Genomic DNA, 24,600 nt, shown 5'->3' on the forward strand with positions numbered 1-24,600 from the left:
AAAAGTTCAGATAGTGCCATGGGAGACTCCTGTCAAGTGTTTCGTTCGCTGGCTTGTTTGTTTAGGTAAATACCTAAAACTAATGCATTTTTAAACAGCAGTCCTGCAAGAAATGTTATAAAGTTCAGTTTTTGGTTGAACAAATTTGGCATTCTGCAACCGGGGGTCGGACCGCCAGGGTCCCCGCCTCCGACTGCCGCCCAACTCTCTTTGCACGCCCTCACATAGGACCTGATTGCCTTGGGTGACCCTACCAGGGGCATGAAGCCCCCGACAACATAGCTCCTGGGATCATTGGAACACGCAAACCCCTCCACTGTGGTAAGGTGGCAGCTCCGGGAGGGGCATTAATGGTATTTTTTTTTTGATTTTTTTCAGAACAAAACACTTCTGGTTCTGGTTTTGGTCCCACCTGCCCCCACAGCAGCTCTCCCACACCTATAAATGTGCACCACACAGCCACTGTTCAATGGTGAGGGCCGTTCATTAGAACGGTTTCCCTCTGAACTGAACAATGATGATTTGAAGAGGAAAAGAAACACACGAGACATGTCAGCTGATTGAACTCTGGTGGTTCTGGATCAGTCCGGTCAGATTGTATACTTTCCTTAATATCAACAAATGAGCAATGAAGTGATCCTTCTAGCAACTTTGTGTATCCACAACCTGATATGATGCTACAATGCTGTGTAGCAGACTTCAACGTACCTCGTCTTCAGTAATGGAGTCTGAGTGGGTGATGGTGCATGGAGACGACTGTACCTGCTGCTTCTAGGTGTTTCTGAAGTGCACAGAAAGAGCCTATAATATTATACTAATAACTTTATTTAATTTATTTTATGTTGCAATTTCTTTTTCTCTCTTTCTTTATATTTTTATACTAAATGTGAAAAGCTGCATTATGCATATTGGTCAATAAGCCAGAGAAGATCACCAGATTAACTCTATACACATTAGAAAGGTAAACTTGGAAACTCTGGTGGACAAATAATGTAACAGAGACACTTTCTCTCACAAATCTTAGACTTCTCTTGCTCTGTGACGTTGTATTTAATAAAAAAAAAATAAAAAAAACGTGTGACAGCATTAGATCAATCTTTCTCATCCATTTTATCAATCAAAATTTTCATACAGTGGTAAAAAAAAAAAAGTGCTGAACTGGATGAATCACTGGTGTAGGTGATGGCAACCATAACCTCTCCTCAGCAGCTTCAATTTCTTGGTCAATCAGGTGACAACTGACGATGTAATCAATCGTGCGTACCCGTGTGTTTGTTAAGTTTCACCCACACTGCACTGATCAGCGTCAGTCTTCCCGTTGCTCTGAAATTACTTCGTACTGTGGTGGCTTTTGGTAGAGGCAGTAGTGTTGAGTGATGAAGAGGATGTCAAACACCACAGAGAACAGACCAAGACCAAACTTTGTAGGATCACCAAATATCAGCCCCACTCATTGAGGAGAGACACACCTTACAGTGAGTACAAACAGCAAGCTCTGTCAGTCAGATATAAAGTGTGTGATGTGTGTGCGTTATCACCAACGGATGTTCAAAGTATTTTATTCATTATTTCACATGTCATGCATGGTGCAAGCAGCCGATAGGGAGAGACACACCAACGCTCCCATTACTACCACCTGAGCCACAATTATGCAACTACAGAAACTCGATTTACATTTTGTCAAAGGGAAAATCTTCTTTAATTTCAGTTTTATTTGCTCTAAATGCTACAAATGATACAGGATAAAGAATATAAAATAGAATTAAGTGTAGTAGTTACCATTATTGTAAGACTGCAAGATCATCTGCAGAATACTGAGGACTCCACCAGTGAAGTCCAGCAACACGTTGCCGATACTCCACCCCTCAGTGCTCTTCCTTCTGTAGTTCATGTACGCCTGGAAAACAGCCAGACGAGCCACCAACACTGTAATCGTCTGCCAGATCATTTATATAAACATGCACAACAAAAATACGAGAAAACAGAATACTATAATATATCAGTGTGGGTGTGTACAGCTTACCTGCGGCACGTATTTGATCAGAGTGACTGCTAGTTTAATATAGGAGAAATAGTAAAGGTAATCCAACCAGGTGATCTGTTTGGCTACCGCAAGGAATAAGCTGATCAAGGCAAATGTCCAGCCAATGATCAACAAGAACAAGGCCATCCAAGAGACCCTTTGACCGCCCCTCTGGAAGACAGAGGAAAGAGAGGATTAGGAGATCCTGTCAGAAAACACTAATATTGTTCACACGTTAATTCAATTCATATCTTTTAAACGGAACTAAAGTAAAGTAAACTGCTGCAACTGTAGCTGCTGTTAGCCAATGGTAGCTCGTTTGTTAGCCAGGCTGCCCAGACTGTGAGCTCACCTCATACATTGCAGCCTGGATAATGTAGATCAAACAGAGCAGGACAGCATGGAGACTGAAGAAGACATCGTTAGCATTGACAGGGTTATCCATGTGGGTTCCTCTTCAGGAACTCCTCCTATAGAGCAGACACACAGCAGTCACACACACACAATACTATTCTCACAGTAGAAAAAAAAATCTGATATCATTTCTGTTGGTTTGTCCTCTGGATTGTAGAAGACTTCTATAGCTACCCACTGAAGTACAGTTGAGTCTATGACTGTACGCTCGATTAATGCGGTGCCATTAGTGGTAGACTGACCTTCATGCACAGTGGCCCTTAAATGAAGTTACCTTTATATAAGGCACCCAGAACAGCCCTAAATTGAAGACACTGTAAGCGATGAAGCCAGTCAGGTTGAGAGCCAGGAAGTCAAAGTTGAGACCTATAACACTGAAAACAAACTTATTAGTATCATTTGTCTGAGTTCAGTGTTCTCTTTTTCTAAAGAGCTAAACACTGAGTCATTTTAGTATTTTATTACACAGTTATATAGATCTATACTATGAATAACAGTTTGTCACCATCCGGTGGAAGCAAGACTTTAGAGGGCTCAGCCTGATACTCTATTTAAACCCAAGGAAATACTAATTATGTGTTTGCTATTAGCAAGCATTACAACTGTAGTAGTGTCTTGATAATAAATCAAACATCATTATTTTCATATCTGACTTGACCAAAACCTGTCCAAAAACCTAGCTGAATGAAGAGAAGGGTGGAGGTCAGACAGAAAACTACCTTTTCCTTCTCCAGTTCTCCCAGACTTGTGGATAGAAGGACACTGACCAGGCCAGAAAGTAAATCCAGCCAATCACCTGACTGATTATTGACACAGCGTTGCTATGGACGACAATAAAGCTGATCCGGACAGGAAAACTAGAAGAAAGAGATGGCTCGTTAATGCAAACGAGAGTTGAAAACATCACAAGACAAGCCCATTATTTGTGGATGTGAATAAGCTTAATAAAGAGAGGGGTCATAAGCATAGCGACACGCAACAAGCCCTCAAGCGCTCAAGTTATATATTTCAAACATTTTACAATAAAAATCTGAATGTGCACCACATTGCCTTGGTTTCCTGAAAAAAAATAACATTTTATAAACTTTTTAAAATAAATAATCTCAAACATAAGTGCACAAAGGATTGGCTTTGTTTTAAACAAAGATTTCATAACCATTTTCAATTTTTTTTTTTAATCCATCAAACATACAGTAAGTGCATTAACATTAACTTGACAATAGAATTAATCAATTATGTTTATCATATTATTTTCATCAGAACCATGTATTATAAATCATGTAATCATTCACAAAGCCACAGAGGTGTGCTTCTATTGAAACAGTTTGTGATGATGCATAAGGATTTCATCAAACTTGAAAATCGTCATTTTACTTCTGGGTATTTTAATGTGCATGTGAATGTGGGGCATATGGTGTTAACTACAGGCAGGTTTTAGCCCCACGCATTCGTGAACTTTGCCCACTCTTGGCTGTTCAACTTAGAACAGCGTGAGGTTGCTGGCTCAGGTTCTGAGATGACAGCGTGTACACCTTTCTTACAGTAAAAGATCCGACTGCTGCATGGTGCTAACCTGGACTTCCTCTCCCACATCATGAAGGACCTGGCCCCTGTATGAAAGCTCATCATAGCTCACAATCACAAACTTGCCACTTAAGTCTTGAAGACTGGCTTGTTCCTTTGGTGGCTCAGGACTGCTTGTTGCAGCTTCAGTGTGGCACATGGTTTCTCTCAGGTTGACTTTTACTGGATGGTAACAGAGGCATGTCTTCATTTCTGCATGTTTGCAGACACATGAAACCTCCCTGTGACTGATGCATATGAAGACAAAACCTGTTGTATCTTCAAATTCAAATATAGTCAATTTTTTTTAAATCAGCTCATCATATTTCTGGATGCTCTCTCATTTATCAACTATTGTCAACTCACCATTGAGTAGAGTAATAGTTGACCCTGATTTTTTGGCCAGCATCTTATACAAGTACAGTGGAGTCTGGAGCTCACCTCAGGTCAACATTGTATCGACTCCAAGTGCAAATGAATGAAGCAAAGCGAGTAATAATATTTATGTAATAGTACTAATAAACTCAATGTGCTTCCACTAGTAGTAGTAGCCAGGTTTTTGCATTCAATGTTAATAAAGCCTCTTTTTTTTTTGTCCAAACCCAACAGTGAAAATGAATACAGTAAAAAAAAGAATGTGAAATGCAAAATTACGATGGAAATGCTACTTCTAGCAAGTCTAATACAACACTGACAACTGTTTTATGAAATTTAAAAAAAATATTATGTAGTAGGCTATTTATTATTTTATTGGGAAGTCTTTTCTTACCACTGTCACCTGGGGCTTGCTGTCAAATCTCTGTAAATAATATAAAGAGGTCGGCCTTGACCTGCTCTATATAGAAAGCGTCATCACTTCTGACTTGGTGCTCTATAAATAAAGCTGGAAGTTTAGTTTCTTTGGTTGCTTTAGTAACGCAGTGAGCGGGAAGTTGAACCATCAAATGCAGCAGCCAGCCTCCCTCTTCTTTCTACCACCACCGAGCTGAAAGCATCTCCACCATGAGGGACAGAGTGTATGGGTCATATACTTGCCGTTTCAAAGTCTTCCCTACAATATGGATACATCTATAAGTTAATACCCATTATGTATGTATGTATGAGTACTTCATTCTGAATTGTGGGCTGCTGGAAGTGTCCAAGTTCATTGAAAACGTGACTGTGGTGGAGCTCCTGTCATGTTGTGATCTCTGTTGTCTGGGACAAGAATTCCAACACACATTTGTCAGAGTGTTGAGAGTCAGTCTTTTACCAGTATCTCTACAGCAGTATTCCATATTCACTTTTCTATTTTTCCACACTTCCATACATATAGATACAGAGAAGAGAGTTCCAGGTATTATGTCACATGTTCTAAATATCCAGATATCCGACAGTCTCTCACAGTACATACAGTATCATTAGTTACATTTTTATTTTCTATTTACATCCAATTTGTTATATAAATATAATACATAATCTTCAGAAAAGCTGACAAGTCAATGCATACAAGAGCTTGATGATCACAATATGGTGAGGTTAAACACACAGGTTGGCTGGTGGGGGGGGGTTCTCATCAGGTGGGATGGAGTCTAGAAAATCAACTGCATGCACATGAGGCATTATGGGTAGTCACACAGAGAATGTGGAGTAAAATGGGGTTCACTCATCAGCCTCTTGCCAAGGTCCTCAGGAGTAGCTAGAACTCGATGAAAAGATGGTGATGTGAGGTCAGGTGTTAATATTCGGGATGTAAACAGCTCTCATTAATGTGTCACAGTAACTGACACTTCAAAACTACTGTTCGGTCCATACGGAGAAACGTAGTTCAGCATATTCGCAGACTGAAAGTTCTGCTCTGTTGCAGCAGACAGCGTCAGTCCACGAGTGTGGCGGGAAAAGCCAGTCCAGCTGAACAGGACCAAACACAGAAAGTGACGTGGCCCGACATCGGCACACACCTTGTTGAAAATACGTGCAGAAGTTTGCCTCTGACTTTGCTTTAAGGTTGTAGATCAGACTCAGCATTCTGGTCTAAGAGTAGCACGTGTCTGCCAGATGACCTAGCTGTTGTTAGATTAGTGGGTATTTGCTGGTGAAACGGAAGGGTGGAGACAGAAGAGGTACGGTGGGGGTGAAATGATAGGAGGGTGAACCTGTGCGCTGATAAGAGGGCCTCGTACAGAAAAAGTAATGTGCAAGTCAAACTCTTTGAGGCTTGGCTGATGAAACGAAATAGTTCTGAGGTCTATAAACTGTCTGATCACTTAATCTGTAACAACAGCTCACCAATGTCTATAAACTGTAGCGGTTTGTTTTAAATAAACCTTTTTCTATTTTTACTAATTGGTACAAATCATCAGTATTTTTCCTGTTGTCCAGTATTAATCAAGAAGGACATTTATGGTCATGTTTGAACATGGACTCTATTCAGTGGTTTCTCTGTCCAGAGAGTCCATGTCCAGTCTGCAGGCCTTGATGCTCCGCTCAGGCGCTGTTGATGATTATGAGAGCAGGACTAGCTGTCTGCTGACTCGTCTCGCACATGGCGCCCTGCTCCGCCGGCTTGGCGAACACTCGTGGCGTGTTGAGGTTGTAGACTCCCGCTTGGAGGAAACACGCTCGCAGGGTCAGGCACAGCACCTCCTGAGGCTTCAGCTGCAGCTTGTACTGGGTCTGACCCACCCAGGTGAACGAGCTGTGGACCTCCAGAGACTCCGGGCTAAAAAAAAAAGAGAGAGCTTAGGAAATGTGTTCACTGTAACCAAACTATTAAACACAAGTCCTGCTATCAACAGCATTCTTTTGTTGCTCTGGAGGAACATTGTCAAGGTGTGTGTGTGTGTCTATTAAGAAGATTACCTGGTGCTTTTGTGCCGCAAGTCAATGATGACATCCACTTGTGCCAAGGAACAGTTGGATAGAGTCAGAGTAACCGGCACCACACAGAGACTAGAGACAGAGAGAAAACCAGCTTCACTAAGACCACAGCGACAATGCGCTCCTGGAGATTCATGCTGTACAATATCAGGAGGATACAAGTTGATAGAGGTCTAAAAACATTTGTCACCTTCTTTAATATCAAGCTGTTCATGGTACAACAAAAGTACGAACAGGAAGAATCACTTTTCTGTCAGCTTCCCCATAACCCTCATGTCTAACCTAATCATGCAGATCATGTTCTCCAACCTCTGAACGCCTGACAAAGTAGGTGTAGTGTGTGTGTGTGTGTGTGTCCCACCTATCCTGGACAAATGGATGTGTGTAGGTCTCCGGGTAGTGCAGGTTGGTTTTGATGAGTTGAGACAGCTCTGCAGAGGGGAGGACGACTGGAGGAGGAAGCTCTGACTTAAACTTCAGCAGCACCATCTCCTGAGCTTCCTACAAAAAGAATACGCACACACACAAACACATTCAGAGCTACAGCGCACACCACCTGATCTGACGATCGCCTCGTTCTTTGGCCTTCAACCGCTTTTCAAATGAAAGCTCTGCTGACATATGAAGCATCCTAAAGCTGCACATCATTGTTATATCACTCTCATTAATTATAGTGAGAGTATTATTTGTCTGGTTATGTAGTAATTCCAAGAGTAAGTGACAGCAGCCAAACTAACTGACATACATGTGTTTATATTTTATAAATTTCTTACTTTCCACATTTGTGTACCACACTGTGCTCTGATATCATGTTAATCTATAATGTACAACATAAAACAACATACAGTACCTCTTTGGGAGTAAAGGAGCTAGCTTCTTTGCCAATAGTCTGCAGTGCCACATGGAGCTGGCCCTCTAGGATCAGCTGTTTGTTGTCCTCGACCACATAGGCCTGTAGAGACACACATCGCAAATGACAACTCAAGCACACATCACAATAAAAACATATAAAATCGTTGTGATTTGTCCTCGTGCTCTATACCACACAATATTATGAAAGGAGCCCAACATAATTAGACTCTCTCTAACCTATTAGCTTTATTAATCCTGACAGTGTGTCATGCTGCTCTGTTTTATGTACCTTCCAGATGACAATAATGTTAAGGTCCAGCTCATTACACTTCTTGACAATGTTGGTGATGTCAGAGGCTCTGTCCTCAGCGGGGACACAGCTCTGACTCTTGTTGCCGGATGGCGTCCTGGTTGACGCCGTTTCTACTCGCTGAGACTCTGAACTCCGACAGCCACGGAAGAAGAAATCTCCACAGGGTGTGGAGGAACTGATGATCTACACAGAGGCAGTAGCAAGAGGTGAGGGGAAGGCAGACATAGACATAGCGTAGAAAGCTCATGGCACAAGAACCATCAACAGCTGGTTTCATCCAAAACTCTACTGCCAAAATTTTGACCACGTAGCTACTGGTTGTAACTTTAATTTTGTTTCAACCAGTAGTATTACAGTTAAACTGAATTCCAGCCTTTATCTGATCAGATGACAAATGCTGTTTTAAAAAAAAATAAAGTTATTACAGAGTGTGAACATACATGTGTCAAATAACATTTGGCTTTCAATTTACCCGTTCGTTTCCCAGATTCAGGTCTGCAAAGGTGTATTTCTCCACGGTGCCCGAGGTAGCTGGGACACAACAGACAAAACACAAACAGATGAGTGTTGAATCAGAAGCGTATATCCAAACAAAGCAGAGCGATGTGGTTTGTGTGTTCTCCGTGAGGTACCTTGCTGCGGTTTGCATCGTGTGGCCCTGAAACACAGCTTGGCTCTTTCTCTGCTGGTTAGTTTACAGTCTGGGGGCCAGACGGAGAGAAGTTGTGATTATATATACACAAGTGTATATTTAGGGAGGGCAGATCCCTCCCATGAATTTTTGTTTCTATCAGATATTGTGATTGTGGTGATCTGTGTTTACCACTAAATGCTGCACACACACCTGTATCTTTGGCCGGGTTGATACACTTGTGCAGACGCCAGTGTTGACTGCTACTGGACACCTGTACGATGTGAAACTCGCGCACGCCAGCTTCACTCTGTGTATTACGAGGAGAGAGATTAAAACAAAAAAAAACCTGCACACACTTGTGCGTCTACTGGAGGTGTGCTGTGCACTCTGTGTCTCACCGTATTGATGTTCTCCACATCGAGAAAGACCAGGGTTCCACCGCCGCCTTTGTCATCCAGACTGTGATGTGGAGGACTGCTGCTGCGGCAGGCAGACGCCTGCACGCTCAGAGAGCGACTAGCACAGATAAACACTGTGTGACGTAACACCCGATGGCTTCACATGAAGAGAGAGGAGACGGAGAAATAGATATAATAGACAGGAGATGGGTTGTCTACACATGACAAGCAGTCTGACCGCCCTGTCTCTTTAGTTTACCTGATTTTGTTTCCTTTCTCTGTGCTTTCGTAGTAGAATAGAAAATTGATTTCATGCACTCCCTCCTGGTCTGGTCCTCTGAGCCAGAGGGGCAGCTGGGTGGACTCCCCCGGTTGAAGTGTGCTGCCATCAATTGGGATCACCATTACGCCTGACGGCTGCCTGAAATCCTCGGCTGAAACCAACACCTCAGATGCTACTGAGCCGGGCTGGGACGGCGTGGCCAAGATCCTGTAGGCCGAGCTGTTTTCAGCCGAGGTCGGGCTGAGCGGCGTGAGGGGTGTCGTGGCCTGGCTGCCAAAGGTGAAGAAATCGGGATGCGTGGACACCACTCGAAGGCCGCACAGAGCAACGCCACTGACGTTACAGAACTCAACGTAGGCCTTTCTGATCTCACCACACAGCAGAGCGGTGGGAAACTGCAGGAAGAAAACCTGAGACACAAACACACACACACACGTATGTTGACAGGCAGCATTGGCATGAGTCCATAACCTTTGATTAGTGATTTTTTGGGAGTTGCATGGTGATGCTGGGGATAAGTTCAGGTTATGACTATATAATATATGACCTGATTCTCTGATCAGATGATTAGTAAGTAGTTGTGTCTGTGAACAGTTTAACTCAATCGCACAGTTGTTGACAAGCTTCTGTGAGAAGCAAGAAGTTCTGCATGGCCCAGCCTGGTGAAGACTTTTCCTATCCAATTTAGATCCAATAAAAGACAGCACTGCACGCTCAGACACCTGACTTCATTAGTGATGTGGAGATACTGCAGGCCTACACCATCAGCAGGTCTCTGAGTGACTGTGAGTCAATGGTACCTCCAATAGGGGCATGGGTGGTGTAATGATGGGATCCAGACGTTGATCAGGACCGTGTCGAACCAACATCTTGTCCTCTTTGGTCTGGTTGAGTCGAGGGCCTTGGATCTTCAGGTCCTGTTTGCCTCGAACCACCATCAAGTCCAATGCCTGCGGACCTGTAGTTGGGGAAATCCACACTGTGCCTTAGCGTGACAGCAAAAACACAGAACATCCTGAACGAGACGACTTTGCTTTGATAAAGGGGAAAAAAAACCCCCAGTGCAAATCCAGTAAAGGCACACGAGTCAACAGCGTGTTCCTCAGTAAATCCTTCCAAAATACATATGAACTAACACTGAAGAAACAAATAATCACAGCACGTGTGTGTGGATTACCTTCAGTACTGGAAGCAGTCTCTCCAGTGGAGGCTGCAGCTAGGTTGTACACCACCCCAACAATGTTCAGTTGGCCTGTTCTGTGTGGCAGCAGCCTGAGTCGAGCCTGAGATTAGAGGTGACAGTGACAGTTAACAGCACGACATTACTAGAGTTTTGTTCAGCCTGAACTACCTGATGAGCCGAGGAAAGACAGTCGTACATTTTAATGCTCTTTATGCTTTTATCGTTCATCACGCTGACCTGGCAAATTTAATTTTACTAAGCTGGCACTGAGTGAGTGACCGCCTTTCTTCCCTCTTTTATGCAATTTAGACTACACTCTGGTTTGTGGAGGATTTGCTCTTAAAGAGGTTCGTACGGGAACGGAAAGTAAATGATAGAAGTCAAAACAGAACGATGAGGGTGCTCTGTCTGTGCTGTCAGTACTTCAGACTGATGATCTGTACTCTTTCTAATAAATCCATGAGACAAATCTTAATAACACAATACAGATAATCAGTCTGTTGATCTACACTCTTCATTCTATCACAGACACACACACACATGCAGTCTGCATGCTGGAAGTTGACAAGATACAAACAATCAGAGCGTCAAATGCTGCACTTCCACATCACCAATCAACATTCCATTTTACCAGTTTGGTCTCTTCTGGGCCCAGATTAAACTCCAGGATAACCTCAGTACTGATGATGTCGTCATTCTGTGTTACCTGCAAGAGTAAAAAGAGATTTGGTTATTATTGCATCCATCAAACTGAATAAAAATCACAATTTCTCTTAAAAAAAATAAATAAATAAATCATTGCCCACCCCTGAAGCCAGGCTCCCCTCATTGGTGATGGACAAGTCTTCAGTTGTGTTTTCTTTTGATGAAGACACATCATCAGCAGTGAAGCTCCAAAGGAGTGAGAGGTTGGACAGAGCCAGAGGAACCTTCAGAGGGTTCCTGAAAGTCACCTCCACGATGATCGGCTCTGCATAGACAGACATAGAAAGAAGGCTTAACATCGAGTAGGCACAATCAGTCCAATCTGAATAGATAGTGATGTGTGATATTATGCCTTATTAAGACTTACCCTCCATCACAGCCAGTGGGTGGCGCAAGTTGTCTGTCTGGCTGTTCAGGCAGTATTGGGTGGGCTGGAAGTTTACTGGGACTATTCCTCGATTGGCAGCGGCCACAAGCTGCTCCTCTAGGTGACACCACATGACTGCCAAATCCTGGTCGTACTCCTGGTCCAGAGACACGTGAGTAGCTGCCTGCTTTTCTCCTGCACACAGGAAGAGAATCAAAGAATGACAATCACCCGTTAAATTGCACATTCCCACCCTTGTCGAAGGGTTGTGTGAATTAACAGATTCTCGTCCTGACAGCACATTGATACATGACCAATACATCATGAGTGTGAGAGACACTTGCCCCTGTGCCCCAAAGAGAATCCACTGAATTAGTGTGTCTGTGTGTTTGACGCATGATAAAACCCTGAGGATATATATGAGGTGATGGGAACTAATCACTATTCTCCTAGTCAAGCTTGGAAGTGTGTGTGTTACCTTCTGCAAGGCGGCGTTCATGTCCGAAGTAGACCCTCGTGGCAGAGCTGTGGATGCAGGGCAGAGGCAGCTGGGGAAGGCTGACTTCATCTCCCCCTGTAACACTCTGATAAAAAAAAAAAAACACACAAGCTTAGTTCTGTGTACATCAGCTTATTTGCCTCTGAACCAATTTTTATTTTCGTTTTTTTTTTGTATTTTTTTTGTTTCTTCTTTCTTAATCTGTGCTCGTGTAGATGTTGAGCAGAAGAGGTTTGATAATGGAGCCTTGGAAAACTCCATGTCATTGGTGTCACTGTCACACTCTGGTGTGTAGTTACAGATGGACAGACACGGTTACAAACTGAAGTTACCTTGTAAACATAGAGATACTCTCTAAGAAAGGCGCCCTGCTGTGTGGCCGTCTGCTTGCTGTCGTTGGTCAGGATCTGTCTGAAGGCTGTTACGGCATTCTCCGGTTGTCGAAGTGTGAAGGACTGACGACCGATTGTGAAGTTGATGTGGTCCTCTGCCAAAGACCAGCCCCTCTCCTTGTACACCTGCATGGCTTGGCAGTAACAGCGCAACGCGTGCCTCCTCTACAGTGACAGTTGGGAGGGTGAAGAAGAGGTTTTTGAGGTACATATGTAGAGCAGATAAGGAGGAAGAGTGCAAGAGGAGTGAGTGGGGCAAGAAAAGTTTCACTAAGACTCATTTGTCAGGCAGTCGTTGAAAGACGTTTGACCTGAGCTGAGCTTCTGGACAAACAAAAGTTGTCTTGAATCCTGTGTGAGGAAGCCTAACTAAAGCGAACACTTGTTTGAGCCAAACAAAATGATTCTCTGAACATTATTAAGCTGTAAATAAGGACAAATGTTAGCGTTCTCACCCACTTTGTTACAAACATTCACGGGTTTCGATCGGGCATCAGTGTCAGGTTAGGCTACACAGATCAGAGATAGTTGGGCTCACCTGTCCTGCTTTGCTGAATCGATGACCAGCCAGGATCATGTGGAAGGCAAACTTGCGCACCATGGGGTTACGCATATTAATGAAGCAATGGGCAGCCTGTTCCAACAGCAGAGCACTGCGCAGGTCAGAGTCCTGGACATAAAAAGATCCAAGCAGAATTGATCCACTGCACTGATAATTCTACTTGTTAACACGAACTATGAATGAATCCATCAACATAAAAATGTTAAATAGTTTATGGACTTATTCAGGGCATTTCCTGACGTACAACAAGCCTGAAAATGATGCAGGTTTCCTCACCTCACTGGTCATCTTAATGAGGAGCGTTGCAGCATCTGAGTATTTGCCCTGACTTTTGAGTATCTCAGCACTGAGTAAAGCACAGCGCTCGGCCAACACCATGTTCCTGTATAGAGCAGAAAGAGGAGATGGTGAACATGCTAAATAAGAGCCACAGACACAAAAAAGATTTGTGAAGCAAAACTAAACTGGAATATTCAGATTTTATAAAAAAAAAAAAAAAATGAAAATAGATATATTAAAACACCTGAAACTTTGATTAGAGTGCAGGCTCACTTCTGTGAGTCTCTAAGTGACATTGCAAATGACTTTGTACTGAAGCAGCAGACAGAAAAAGAAGAACTCGGTCATACTTGCAGACATCTCTGTACGTCTGAATTGCTGTGTCCATGTAATGGGCTGGATATGGTCTGGGAGCTCCAGCCTGCAGAAAGGCCGCTACCGCAGCCATTTCCTACAGAAGATGGGAGGATGAATGGACGGAACGTGAGAACAGATGGAATAATCAAGCACAGAACAGAGGGGCTGAGGAAAATAAACGCATCATCATGAACATGCGGGAGTAAAAGTGAGATCATAAGAAAGAACAGACAGTAACAGCCCTACTTGATTCTTTCAATTTTCTTCTGTGTGTCTACATTTGATCCATTCAGCAGTCAGTCAGAACTGTAGCTGCTGCTGCGCTGCATGCAACGACCAACAGATACAGAATCTTTAGTGCATCCTTGCAAAACAAGTTGTGCCTGGTGACTGCTCTCTGTTACTAACCACACTGTAGCTTAACAAAATTACTTCAAGGAAGTTGTTGAACCATCCACTTCTGTCTGACGAGTGACAAGTTGACTAGACGGTGCTGCACCCGGTGTGAACATTGTGACACAGCTAGTGTGAGACCTGTTCCCTGTTCCTCTCAGGCTCAAAAGCTGAAAGCTGAACTCACGCACAAACCGATTCTACTCAAATGTCACTGTCTTACGCTCTGGTGTAACTGAACTCTCTCAAAAAGCACCACAGTCTCTCCACTCAACACAACGTGAAGATTACGAGCTTTAGAGAAAAGATCTGATAAATCACCAATTCGTGGTTTGAAGTTGAAATTCCTGTCAGATACAACATCTTGAGAGCATTGATGTGAGCTGTCAGAAAGGAGTATCGGTGTGTGTGTGTGTGTGAGTCTGAGTCTGAGTGTGAGTGTGAGTGTGAGTGTGTGTGTGTGTGTGTGTGCTCTCACCAGTGCCCCGGCAGCATACAGCATAGCCTGGTCTGACAGGAAGTCTTTCTTGGCAGTGTGGTAACAGCTGTAGGCCAGCTCGTAGTGCTGAACCAGGAAGCACAGGTCAGCCATCTTCCTGATCTGCAGCTCAGGGGCTTCTGGGGGATATCTGACATCATAAAAGATCAAACCAGTAATGTACAAAGTGTCTAGGGTGTAAATGTATAAAAGCATGGGAGCCCTTTTGATGAAGTCTCATATGGAGTGTGATGGGGAGCTTACAGAAGACCAAACGTGCTCTTTGGTTCACTGACGCTCTTCTCTGGAACTTTCCCTCCACCAAACCACTTCTTAGTTGCAGTGAACAGAGAGCGACTCAAACCTTTCCTGGAGACCAGCTGTGGACAGAGAGGCAGAAATGGTCAGACCATTCCTTGACAGTTACACCCTCAATTGCTGATCTTTATACGTGTTTTTTTTCTGTGAGGTGTACCTGGTCATTAAGCTGTCTGATGTTCTTTTCTATGTGTGGCAGCAGCCCTCTGAAGGTGAACTCTTGAATGAACTGTCTGATGTGGTCGTGGTCATTCAGAGTCAGACATGCCCCGTGGCTCCCTGCTCCTCCTGACACACTCTCTGGATCTCTTGCACCTTTCTTCAGGTCCGTGTTGACAGCAGTGAGGGTGTGCAGGCTCCCAGAGCTGCTCGGTGTGTCCAGCTGGAGAGGATGGCTCTCCAGGCTGTTGGACACTGCGTCTGGTAGAAAACAAGTGTCATAACTAATCACTCACACAACATAGCAGTCCTCACTCAATTCATCAGAGCAACCGAACAACCATGTGCAAATGAATTAGAGGATATGACAGAAGTCTGTTTGCCTTTAACCTGACAGCCACTGTTAACCAAGACATGCTGCAATTTTTTATTTTTCAGAGGTAACTAATGTATTACATACAGTGTATCTCCAAAAAAATATTCCAACAATATTGTCAACAAAACTGATTCATTCAGACAGAATCTGGCGCTGCGGTGAAAACGGGAGGTTTTTCCATTCATCTAAGTGGGGGTCAACCATTTTAACTACAGCGGTGTCAGCCAAAAACAAAAAAAAAACAAAAAAAAACAGCGAGCTGAGGCCTGACAAGTTGAGCCAGATCCGAATGGATTTTTTATTTTTTTTTATTTTTTTTAAAGCAGCCCAATGACCCAACCAATTAGACTCTTGGATCGGGCAATCCCTCCACAGTCAGCCTGTAATGTCTCTGAAACTGAGACTATCCAGGTGGATTCATGGACTAATCCTGTGTTGTGCTCTGGCTTTGTTTATTTCATGTAACCAGCTTCTAAATCTGTGTCTGGCTCACAATTTACGCTGAAAAATAGTGATATGAAGGAGTTTAATTTTGTTTGTGTCCGATAGAGCTTTGGTCAAGAGACATAGACAGTAAATAAAAGTGAGCGAGCGCCGGCTTTAATAAAGTTGGGTGATCAGTGAAATAAAGTTTTTTGCTGATTGTTTTACAGTGGTTACATTCAGCACTAACAGACACACCCTCACCACCACCGCCACATGACCCTGCAGCAATTCGCTGCAGTGCCTGATCCTGTCTGAATGAGGCTTGAGTTAGTCAAACAGATAACTGTAAGTGGTTGCCAAACGAGAGGAAGCAAAAGTGGGTTCAATAGGGAGCTGCTGAACTAACCTTTCTCTGTTGACTGATGGCAGTCCACTTCACCTGCACTGATATTGTTCTCCACAGCACCACTGTTCACAGTTGGACTTACATCCTCCAGCAAATCCTGCAAATAAGGCACCATGTTAACAGCAGACACAGCAGAATATTCCTCTGGCTGATTCATGTATGGTATGATGATGACTATGATGGTCTGCTGTGACAGACTGAGTAAAACACACTTTTACTTTTACAAAGTCACATTTTTCACTGTGTAAAATAAGGGGGAAAGTGCATTACGGCAGGGATATTAAAGTTCTGTATAGTACTTAAACTGGTATTACTAGCCAGTGTGTCATTTTAGTAATAATAAAAGCAAAGCATATTTCCTTAGCTGATGGACCACGGTAGGTGACTGCATGTGGAGGAAGCGACAATGCTTACCTGGTTCTGCAGATTATTTTTGTGCAGGTACTGACTCCAGGGGTCTGGAATCTGTTCCTCGTCTTCAGCTGAGAAGGTACGAGTGTTCATTTTCAACAGGTAGCAGCCCTGAGAACCATACCTTTGTTTCATGTCCTCATACACTGCATCTGCCCTGGACAGGAAGGAGGAACAACTTTCTTTTGAAACCCAACCAATACAACAGCATGGGCCATCTTTTTAAATTCGTCTAAAGTAGTTATAGCTCTAAAGCCATCATCTTAATCGTGCACTGATGCTTTTTAAAAAGACCAAAAAGTACCACAAAGTCTACTCATGCTAATGTTTCACAACTGTACATTATGTAATGCTATCTCGTTTAGTAGTACAACACAAGTTTCTCTGTACCTTTGTTCATCCCCCTCGCTCATGTCATGCAGTAAGACGTAGTACTTGAGTGTGTTGGGGATAAACCACTTGGGGTTAGTGAATTCTCCACTGTGCTGAATCCTGTGCTGTTCCTGGGAAAGCTTGAGGAACTGCTCCACAGGGACCGCCTCAGTGGAAGACACTACAAGTAGGCCTGGACCAGGATGTCAAGGAATGTGGGGCCATGGAGAGCAGATACACCAAACCAGCATACTACTACTACTACTACTACTACTTGATGACTATTTAAGACCAGTGGCCAGATTTGTGTGCAGTTGGAAGGATACAGGCAAGGTAGTGATTGAGGAACTCGTGGTCAGACGCAGGCATTGACTGCAGGAAGTTCTCCCTGTAGGTTTCAAACCAGGGCGTGGTTGCTAGAAAACAAAGACAAAATGAGACAGAGGAATTCATCCAGCAGACAGTCAGCCATTGGCTTATAATAAGTTCTTGCTGAAAGTATGAATGAGCAGATAACAGTTCAAAATGCATGGAAAATTGTAAAAAATTGACATTCTGTGCAGAAGAGGTTGAAATAGTAATAAGATTTTTTTTAAATACCATACAAGAAAATGTAGAAGTAGTTGAAGGACAAAATATTGGATTGAATGCTGGATGTTTAAAACTGAATTGGCGGCTCGAATTCTTTAAGAAAAAGCAGCGAGGAGTATGACTAATGGCTGGGAGCTAAACTGCACTGTCAGCTTAAAAAGTGAAATAATGCCAACAATGTATTAAACACATGGTACGTTTGAAAAGCTGATGCTAAACTGAATTGCTGGATTTAATTTGTTTGCAGAAGCAGTTGAACGCTTATGAAGAGTTGGAGAAGTGGACAGGGTCTAAAAAAAATATGAAAGGAATTTTAAAAAGCTGAATGACGCCCACAATGTAGAAACATTGGAAGGTTTGTCTAAACAGTACAGTCCCGTTGCTATGGCGCAGCGTAGGTGGCAGCCGGTTAGAGGAGCTCTTAACACTTCACTGTGTTTTTAGTATCTTTAGTACTAAAGCGTATTGCTGCCACACCAGAAAAATAAGAAGTGTATTAGTATCATGTTATAATGTCAAACTTTTTACGTTCTAACAATAGAAATGATCACATTATGACATGAAATGCATCATGTAATAACAATACAAACGTTTTGCCAATACAAATTATTGTGTTATCACGTTATAATGTAAAACGTATCACGTAATTAAAGTCTGAAACATCCATGGACCATAGGCTGGAACCAGAACCGGGTGGCTGCAGGAAGGACCTTTGGTAGCCCACGCTTTGCAGTCCACTCTACAAGTTGAGCTGCCAGGGCACCTTCATTCATGAGTATGAAGTGTATGAAGTGAAGTCAATTTCCCTGGTGTGGGATCAATAAAGTCTATCTTACCTTATCTAACAATACCTGTGCATTCAATTCAAATTAATCATTACAAAAATTGCGCACACGTCCGACATTGCAGAGCAAGGTGATTATCCAATACACCAGACGCACTATGCTGATTTTCTACCAGGTAATTCAGCAAAAGCTCAATTAAATTGAATTTTATCACTAATGATAGAGAAATGTCCTTAAAACCTCAATTTGATTTGGCCTGTCAATTAGAGGAACAGGAAAGAGGAAATGCAATTTCACTGATTGTGTCGCATCGACAAGGTTTTCCAAAAACACCAGGACAGCTGTCGTTATGTGCAGCCGCTTCACATTGCACCATTATAATATCACGTGTACCTGTAAACCATCATCAGAAAGAGGATCAATGATTTAGCGCTCCTACTGAAACAGACGATAGAAAGTACTAAAATTAAACTGACATTAGAGCTCAAATGTAAATGAAAAGAATCAGATCAAATTGTTCCCCAATCTCAATATATACACACAACGTCACCCACCACATTGGAATAAAAAGCAGAGACGGTCTCAAGACTACTGGAAACTAGAGGGAGAGGAACAGGGCAGGTGTGGAAGAGCTAAGGGAAGTACAGCGAGCCACACATCAGCCTGGAGACAGTGATACCTGTGAAGTGCTTGGAGGTGTTGATTTCCAACAGTGCTTCTCTCCAGGCACTGTACCAGGGGAGGCTAGATTTAAGACAATGATCTGGTAGGTGAAAGCAGAGAGCCGGGGCTGATATTAGCAACATCTCATTTCCTTCAAGGTCTCTTCATACAGAATGAGGATTTATACATGATCAAGGCAAAAACCAGAGAAGAGAAGCAGAGAGGTCTGATAAGCTGATTCATTTAATGTCACAGAGGCTTTCAGTATATCAACACGTCATGTCATTTTAATTCAGAGTAGAGAACAGAATGAAAAGTAACAGTAAGTCTGTAACAAATAGATATTATTAATGTCATACATCATTTCATGTCTTATGATTCCATTTTTCTATTTTTCTGTTCTGACTGGATAGCTGTGTTTTTCTAACAGACAGGAAGTCATGACAGGAAAATTCCATTACCATGAACAACGAAAGATGAGCAGTCAGACGGGCAGTAATCTGGAATAATCCCTCGCTACACAAAAACTGTGTGCACACAACTACAGTAAGTACGGTAAGTACAGTCTGTTTCTGTTCAGTCGCAGCTCATGAGAGAGGGTGCTTAAAAACAGAAATATGAATTAAATAATAATATTTTGAAGACAGGAGTTGTTTTCATTGTGGCTTGGATATAGAAATGTGATGAAAGAAAAGAACAGAAAAATAAGAAAATAAAAACCATGTAAAGCTTACAGGGGTCAGATGTTTTTCTGTTTTGCATTCATACATTCAGATATAGAGAGGTATGGGTTAGTTACAGTTAGTTAAGTTAATAATTGTAACCACACAACTGACAGACTGATGCAGTATATTCAACTCTCTTATCGGTCAAGATGGAGAATGTCAGAGTCACCACACTTTACAATGGCTCTCCAGAAACCTACGTCCACAGTTTATACAGTCTATGGTTAGTGCTCATGGCATTATGGGTGATTTGTACCGCTAAAGGCACCATTAACGCCTGAAGGTACGCACAGACGACATCTTTTTCAGGGACGCCCTGCTTTTGTCACCAAGAAAACGCCACATCACATTTTACACATGTCACGACAGTGAGGCTTCACAGTAAAAAGTGCAGGCTGCCTGCAGTCCAGACCTGTCTCCCACTTAAAACGGGTGGCACACTATGAAGAGCAAAGTACAACAACGGAGAGCCCGGACTGTTGTACAACTGAAGATATATATAAAGCAAGAATCTGCAAGGTTCCACTTTCAAAGCTTTAACAATGTCCTGTTGCAGGTATCATATTTAGTGTGAGTGTACAGTCACAAAAAATCTTCTGCGCTGGTCAGGCACCTGGCTGAGGCGGCACTTTATTAAAAAAAGGCGCGAGCACCGCTAATTCTAGACTCTCTGAGTTGCCTAAAAAACATTCCTAGTGAGCTGCCCGCTGACAGAGCAGAACAGAGTCTGTGTTTGTTATTTACATGACTTTGTGGTGAGGTAGAATTTGATCAAATGTGTGCAATGAGTATGCAAAAAAAGTTTAAACGCTGCCTCCACTTTAAGGCATCAATCAGTAATAACCCAACCCCTCAAACATCCAAATGGACATGAACCTTGAAAAGCCCGGATCATTCGAGTTCTGGTCCTTACCGCTGAAGTTGAGCTGATAGTCTCCCGTCGTGAGCACATTGTTCACCGAGCCCTCCTGCGGCTGGCAGGATAACACTACTTCGTTGAGCAGTCGGCACTGGGCGGGGCTGAGGGCAGAAGATGCTGTGTTTGGAGTCGTCACCACATTGTTGACGCAGATACGCAGGTTTTTCACAACCAGAACTTGGTTGTTGGGATCCCGGATATGACCTAGAGAGGAAGAAGACAAGAGCAACACTTTGTTCAGTTGTCCGGGACAGTATGACTGCGGTCACATGCAATGTGAGCTCGCTAACTGTTGCAGTCCAATGCAACAGCCCAGCAATAAATCCTGCCTATGTTGAGCACAGGGTTCCAGGGATTATCACAGCCTTTGTGAGCCACTGCTATAAAGTTAAACATTTCATGTCATGCAGCGCCGGTCCTGGCCACATTTGCGCCCTGGGCGAACACTCAACCCCCCCCCCCCCCCCCGAGGCGAACATTTTCTCGTGCGCCCCTGGACGTACCGTGCGCCCCCGTCAGTCTGTCCAATGGGGGCGCACGGCGGGCGCCCGCTCCGCTAACTTAATGAGCGGTATCGAAAATTCGCGAGGTTTTTTTCTTTTTCGGGCGCCCCCCACGGAGACTGCGCCCTGGGCGGCCGCCCACATTGCCCATAGCTAGGACCGGCCCTGATGTCATGGTCCATTTTACCTTAACAATGCAGCATTGTGTTAACAATGGAAAATAGTAGCATTAGTCAGTATTTAGCTGGTGTCTGACTCGCACACAGTTGGGCTCAAAATACTCCCTTCCATTACCTATCACTCAGATGTTAATGTGACCCTGAACGTAACTTCTCTCTTTCAGATTTAGTTTGATCTGGTTTAACAGACTCTGAAAGAGAAGAAGGCTTTGGAACTCTTACTGCAACCTCAATTCAGAAATTTCTCACTGCATTTTCCAAAATGTGCTAAATCAATGAACGTCTTCACATCGGTCTTCATTCAAATAACAACAAAAATCCACACCGACTTTCACTGGATGCTAGATATGTCAGGTTCGATCAAACGATAAGTCATCGGTGGCATTTCTCTAATTTCATTGTCTCTTTGCTCTGTGTTGTTTAAATGTCACATTGGGGCTGGAGAGAAAACTCCACACAGAAAGAGATTCAAACCAGCAACCTTCTGGGTGTTAGGTGACGGTGCTAACTACTGCTCCACCATGCTGCCCCTATTGTATTACATCTAAAGTCTGACACTTCTATCAAACTTTATGGAAGTGCAATACTGCCTTGATGGAATGGCCTTTCAGTCACAGCTCGTAAACATGACCTGATAACCAGGTGAGCACTAACAGTGATAACAGTAATATTTGTCCACTGCTGGTTGAATTGAATTGAACATTATACAGCTAACTAAACATTACCTGTTTGGCTGACAGGTATTTTATAATGTGACTGATGCTACACCAGGTCCACCACTGTATTTACTCTGGATAATAACAAAATGTTATGACTACAACTGAACTTTTAAAAGTCACATCTTGTAAAACCAGAAGTGTCACTAGGCCCTAAACAACATGATTTTGTCTAAACAGACAAAATAAATAAATGCAAACACTGTGCGGTATGTTTTGGTGTTCGGTAAGGTTTAAACAGATTTCCTGCTCAAACAAGCCACAAGAGGAGGCCAAAATGTGTAGTGTTTCAGGTACAATGTTGTCTGTGTCGGTCACTCTATACTCTGCTGAGGATAGATTTCTGCTCGCACCTCTAAAATTCAGGCCTGCATCGATCAGAATACATTTTTTCTGATCAGTATGCATATTGATCTAAATTCAGGTGGTCATTTGTAGCACAAAATGAATAAACTGTTGAACATGGTGAAGTTGGACGCTATCGATTTAGCTGCTTTGAAAAACAAAAACTAAACTACTGTTGACATTTTGATCCAATAGACTGTCCTGAGTAGCTGCACTCGTTCAAACAGAAACAACACAAATGAATCAAGCTGAACTGAACACATGCTGGTCGAACCCAAGCTCAGGTTTGTTCCTGGAGCAAGTGCTTTGAGAATGTGTCTGTCACGGACTAAAACCAGCCTGTAGCCTCGTGGATCACACGGGTTTGCGTTGGATCTCGGACTTCACAAAGCCACTGATTCACAGTGACTTGCTCTCCTGTCATTAGCCTCATTCGGCATGTGTAGACGCCCTCCACCAGCTGCAAAACTTTAAAAAGGCATCATGGAAAACATGTGGCTCTCTTCTGATCTAAGTGCTTATTGGTTTAGGTATCGAAACGTTGAATCATGTGTGGTCGATGATGACTTTTAGGCTGCATACACTCTGTGATACGTGGAATATGAATATACATTTACATATGTAGCATATTACATTTACTTGATGCTTTTATCCAAAGTGGCTTACAGGGAGCAGTTTGATACTTCGGTATGCAGACTGGAGGAGCCGGGGATCGAACCACCGATCATCTGATTAGTACCAACGTATATAAACAGCAGACCTGTCTTACTGATCACAGACGGCAGTTTGTGATATTAATAAGTAAAAACACAGTTATTGGACAGTGAGCAGCTTGGTGTGACTGTTGGGACGTGTACCTGTCAGTCACCTCACCTGTCCTGCTCTCCGTGCTTCATGACACGGCTTCAGTCCTTCCCTTCACGTCAACTAAAGCCCATTACCCCATTAGCTTGCTCGCTGCTTCAGCCATTTCTTGACATGAACACAGTCACCGCCCTGGCTGTCTCAAGAGTTCTCCATGGCAACGGCCAGGTGTCAGCCGGGCCTCTCAGCTCACCAGCCTGGACTTCATCTGTCCTCCTGTCAGCGCACAGCTGCTTAGTCACAACCCGGTCTGCTAGCCCGACTGTTAGCGCGGAGCTAACGTCAACTATGACCCACCCCGGGCTAAAGACGCCAGCTGCCCCCGCTCAGGCGCATGTTTGTGGCGGTTATGAAGCCGACAGTCGGCGGTGGTTGTCGGGTTAAAATTAGCGTCCTTACCTTCGGAGGTGAGTCTGCAGAAAGGCCTCAGGAGCTCGGCGAAAGTCAGGTTGTTCTTGCGAGTCACTCTCTCCGCTTCTTCACTGCACAAGACGGCCACCATCGGGACAAACGAGTCCTGGACGAACTCCTGCACAGACTGAAGACATTGGGCCATGTCGGGACCAGCGTCTAAAACCCACGGAACACACTGAACTGAGTCAACCGTGTCACAGTTTGCCAAATATTCGGATTATTTCATTGCTAAAGACAACTCCTCTATTTGCAGACAGCAGCAGCCATGTTGAATTCACGAACACACTTCCTGTGTGGAGCTGAGGCGGTCAGGTGACGCCTGACAGAGACTTCTTCCTCTGTGTGCTAACAAGACAGGGTCAACAATGCTCACACACACACACACACACAGAGGAAAGGAAGCCCATTCACTGTTTGTCTCTTCAGAGTTCAAATAAAATGTGTCTATCCAACCCACTGAACACAAGATGTAACATTAAGTACACCCATCTGTATGTAAGTTACACATATTTCCATGGTCAAACTGAGTATTAAAACATTCAGTTTGTATTTATCTTTATTACTCCAAATAAAGTATCTGTGATGACCAAAATAAGGCTTGCATTATGAAAGTTAACTAATTTGAATTGAAAAATCAATGCCACCACATTCAGCACATGTATAATTTCTATCGTTTTCTATACTCACATCTGCAAGTTCTTAAATTTTGTGATTTTATTGATAAGTGTGCTGCCTATTGCTCTAATGAATGGAAACTAAGAAAAGACCTCTCCAAAGCAGGAATGTGTTGCTGCACATGCATGGTGTTTCAAAGTGTACTCACATAAAATATGAAATCACACTCTATGCATGGAACCATTTGCTTACACACAAA

General features: G+C 43.2%; 2 protein-coding genes across 3 annotated transcripts; both read right to left on the reverse strand.

Annotated features, from left to right (window-relative positions):
* Nucleotides 1-368: 368 nt before the first annotated feature.
* On the reverse strand, nt 369-3,414 carry LOC109140628 (cystinosin). The gene is given in 7 exon segments (XM_027289866.1): nt 369-1,449; nt 1,780-1,897; nt 2,024-2,194; nt 2,376-2,463; nt 2,465-2,493; nt 2,712-2,811; nt 3,157-3,414. Coding segments are annotated over 7 exon segments (834 nt in total). The 5' UTR covers nt 3,342-3,414; the 3' UTR covers nt 369-1,306.
* A 2,121-nt stretch (nt 3,415-5,535) lies between these two features.
* On the reverse strand, nt 5,536-24,315 carry trappc8 (trafficking protein particle complex subunit 8). Of its 2 annotated transcripts, XM_010741326.3 has the most exons (30): nt 23,712-24,315; nt 20,700-20,909; nt 19,078-19,161; nt 17,349-17,438; nt 17,041-17,215; nt 16,654-16,807; nt 16,240-16,336; nt 15,030-15,292; nt 14,819-14,934; nt 14,555-14,705; nt 13,677-13,777; nt 13,324-13,429; nt 13,024-13,155; nt 12,426-12,650; nt 12,073-12,178; nt 11,595-11,789; nt 11,329-11,492; nt 11,154-11,228; nt 10,517-10,622; nt 10,140-10,297; nt 9,316-9,749; nt 9,057-9,213; nt 8,869-8,965; nt 8,657-8,725; nt 8,497-8,555; nt 8,001-8,207; nt 7,710-7,811; nt 7,221-7,360; nt 6,842-6,931; nt 5,536-6,701 (listed from the first exon to the last, which is right to left on the reverse strand). In XM_010741326.3, exons 1-30 carry the CDS (start codon nt 23,866-23,868, stop codon nt 6,467-6,469), a joined length of 4,455 nt encoding a protein of 1,484 aa, XP_010739628.3. In that variant the 5' UTR covers nt 23,869-24,315; the 3' UTR covers nt 5,536-6,466. The 2 variants fall into 2 exon arrangements, with proteins under 2 accessions (XP_010739628.3, XP_010739629.3); XM_010741327.3 differs by lacking the exon at nt 19,078-19,161.
* Between the last annotated feature and the right edge of the window lie 285 nt (nt 24,316-24,600).

This window comes from Larimichthys crocea, chromosome XVII (genome assembly GCF_000972845.2).
Source record: "Larimichthys crocea isolate SSNF chromosome XVII, L_crocea_2.0, whole genome shotgun sequence".
NCBI lineage: Eukaryota > Metazoa > Chordata > Actinopteri > Sciaenidae > Larimichthys > Larimichthys crocea.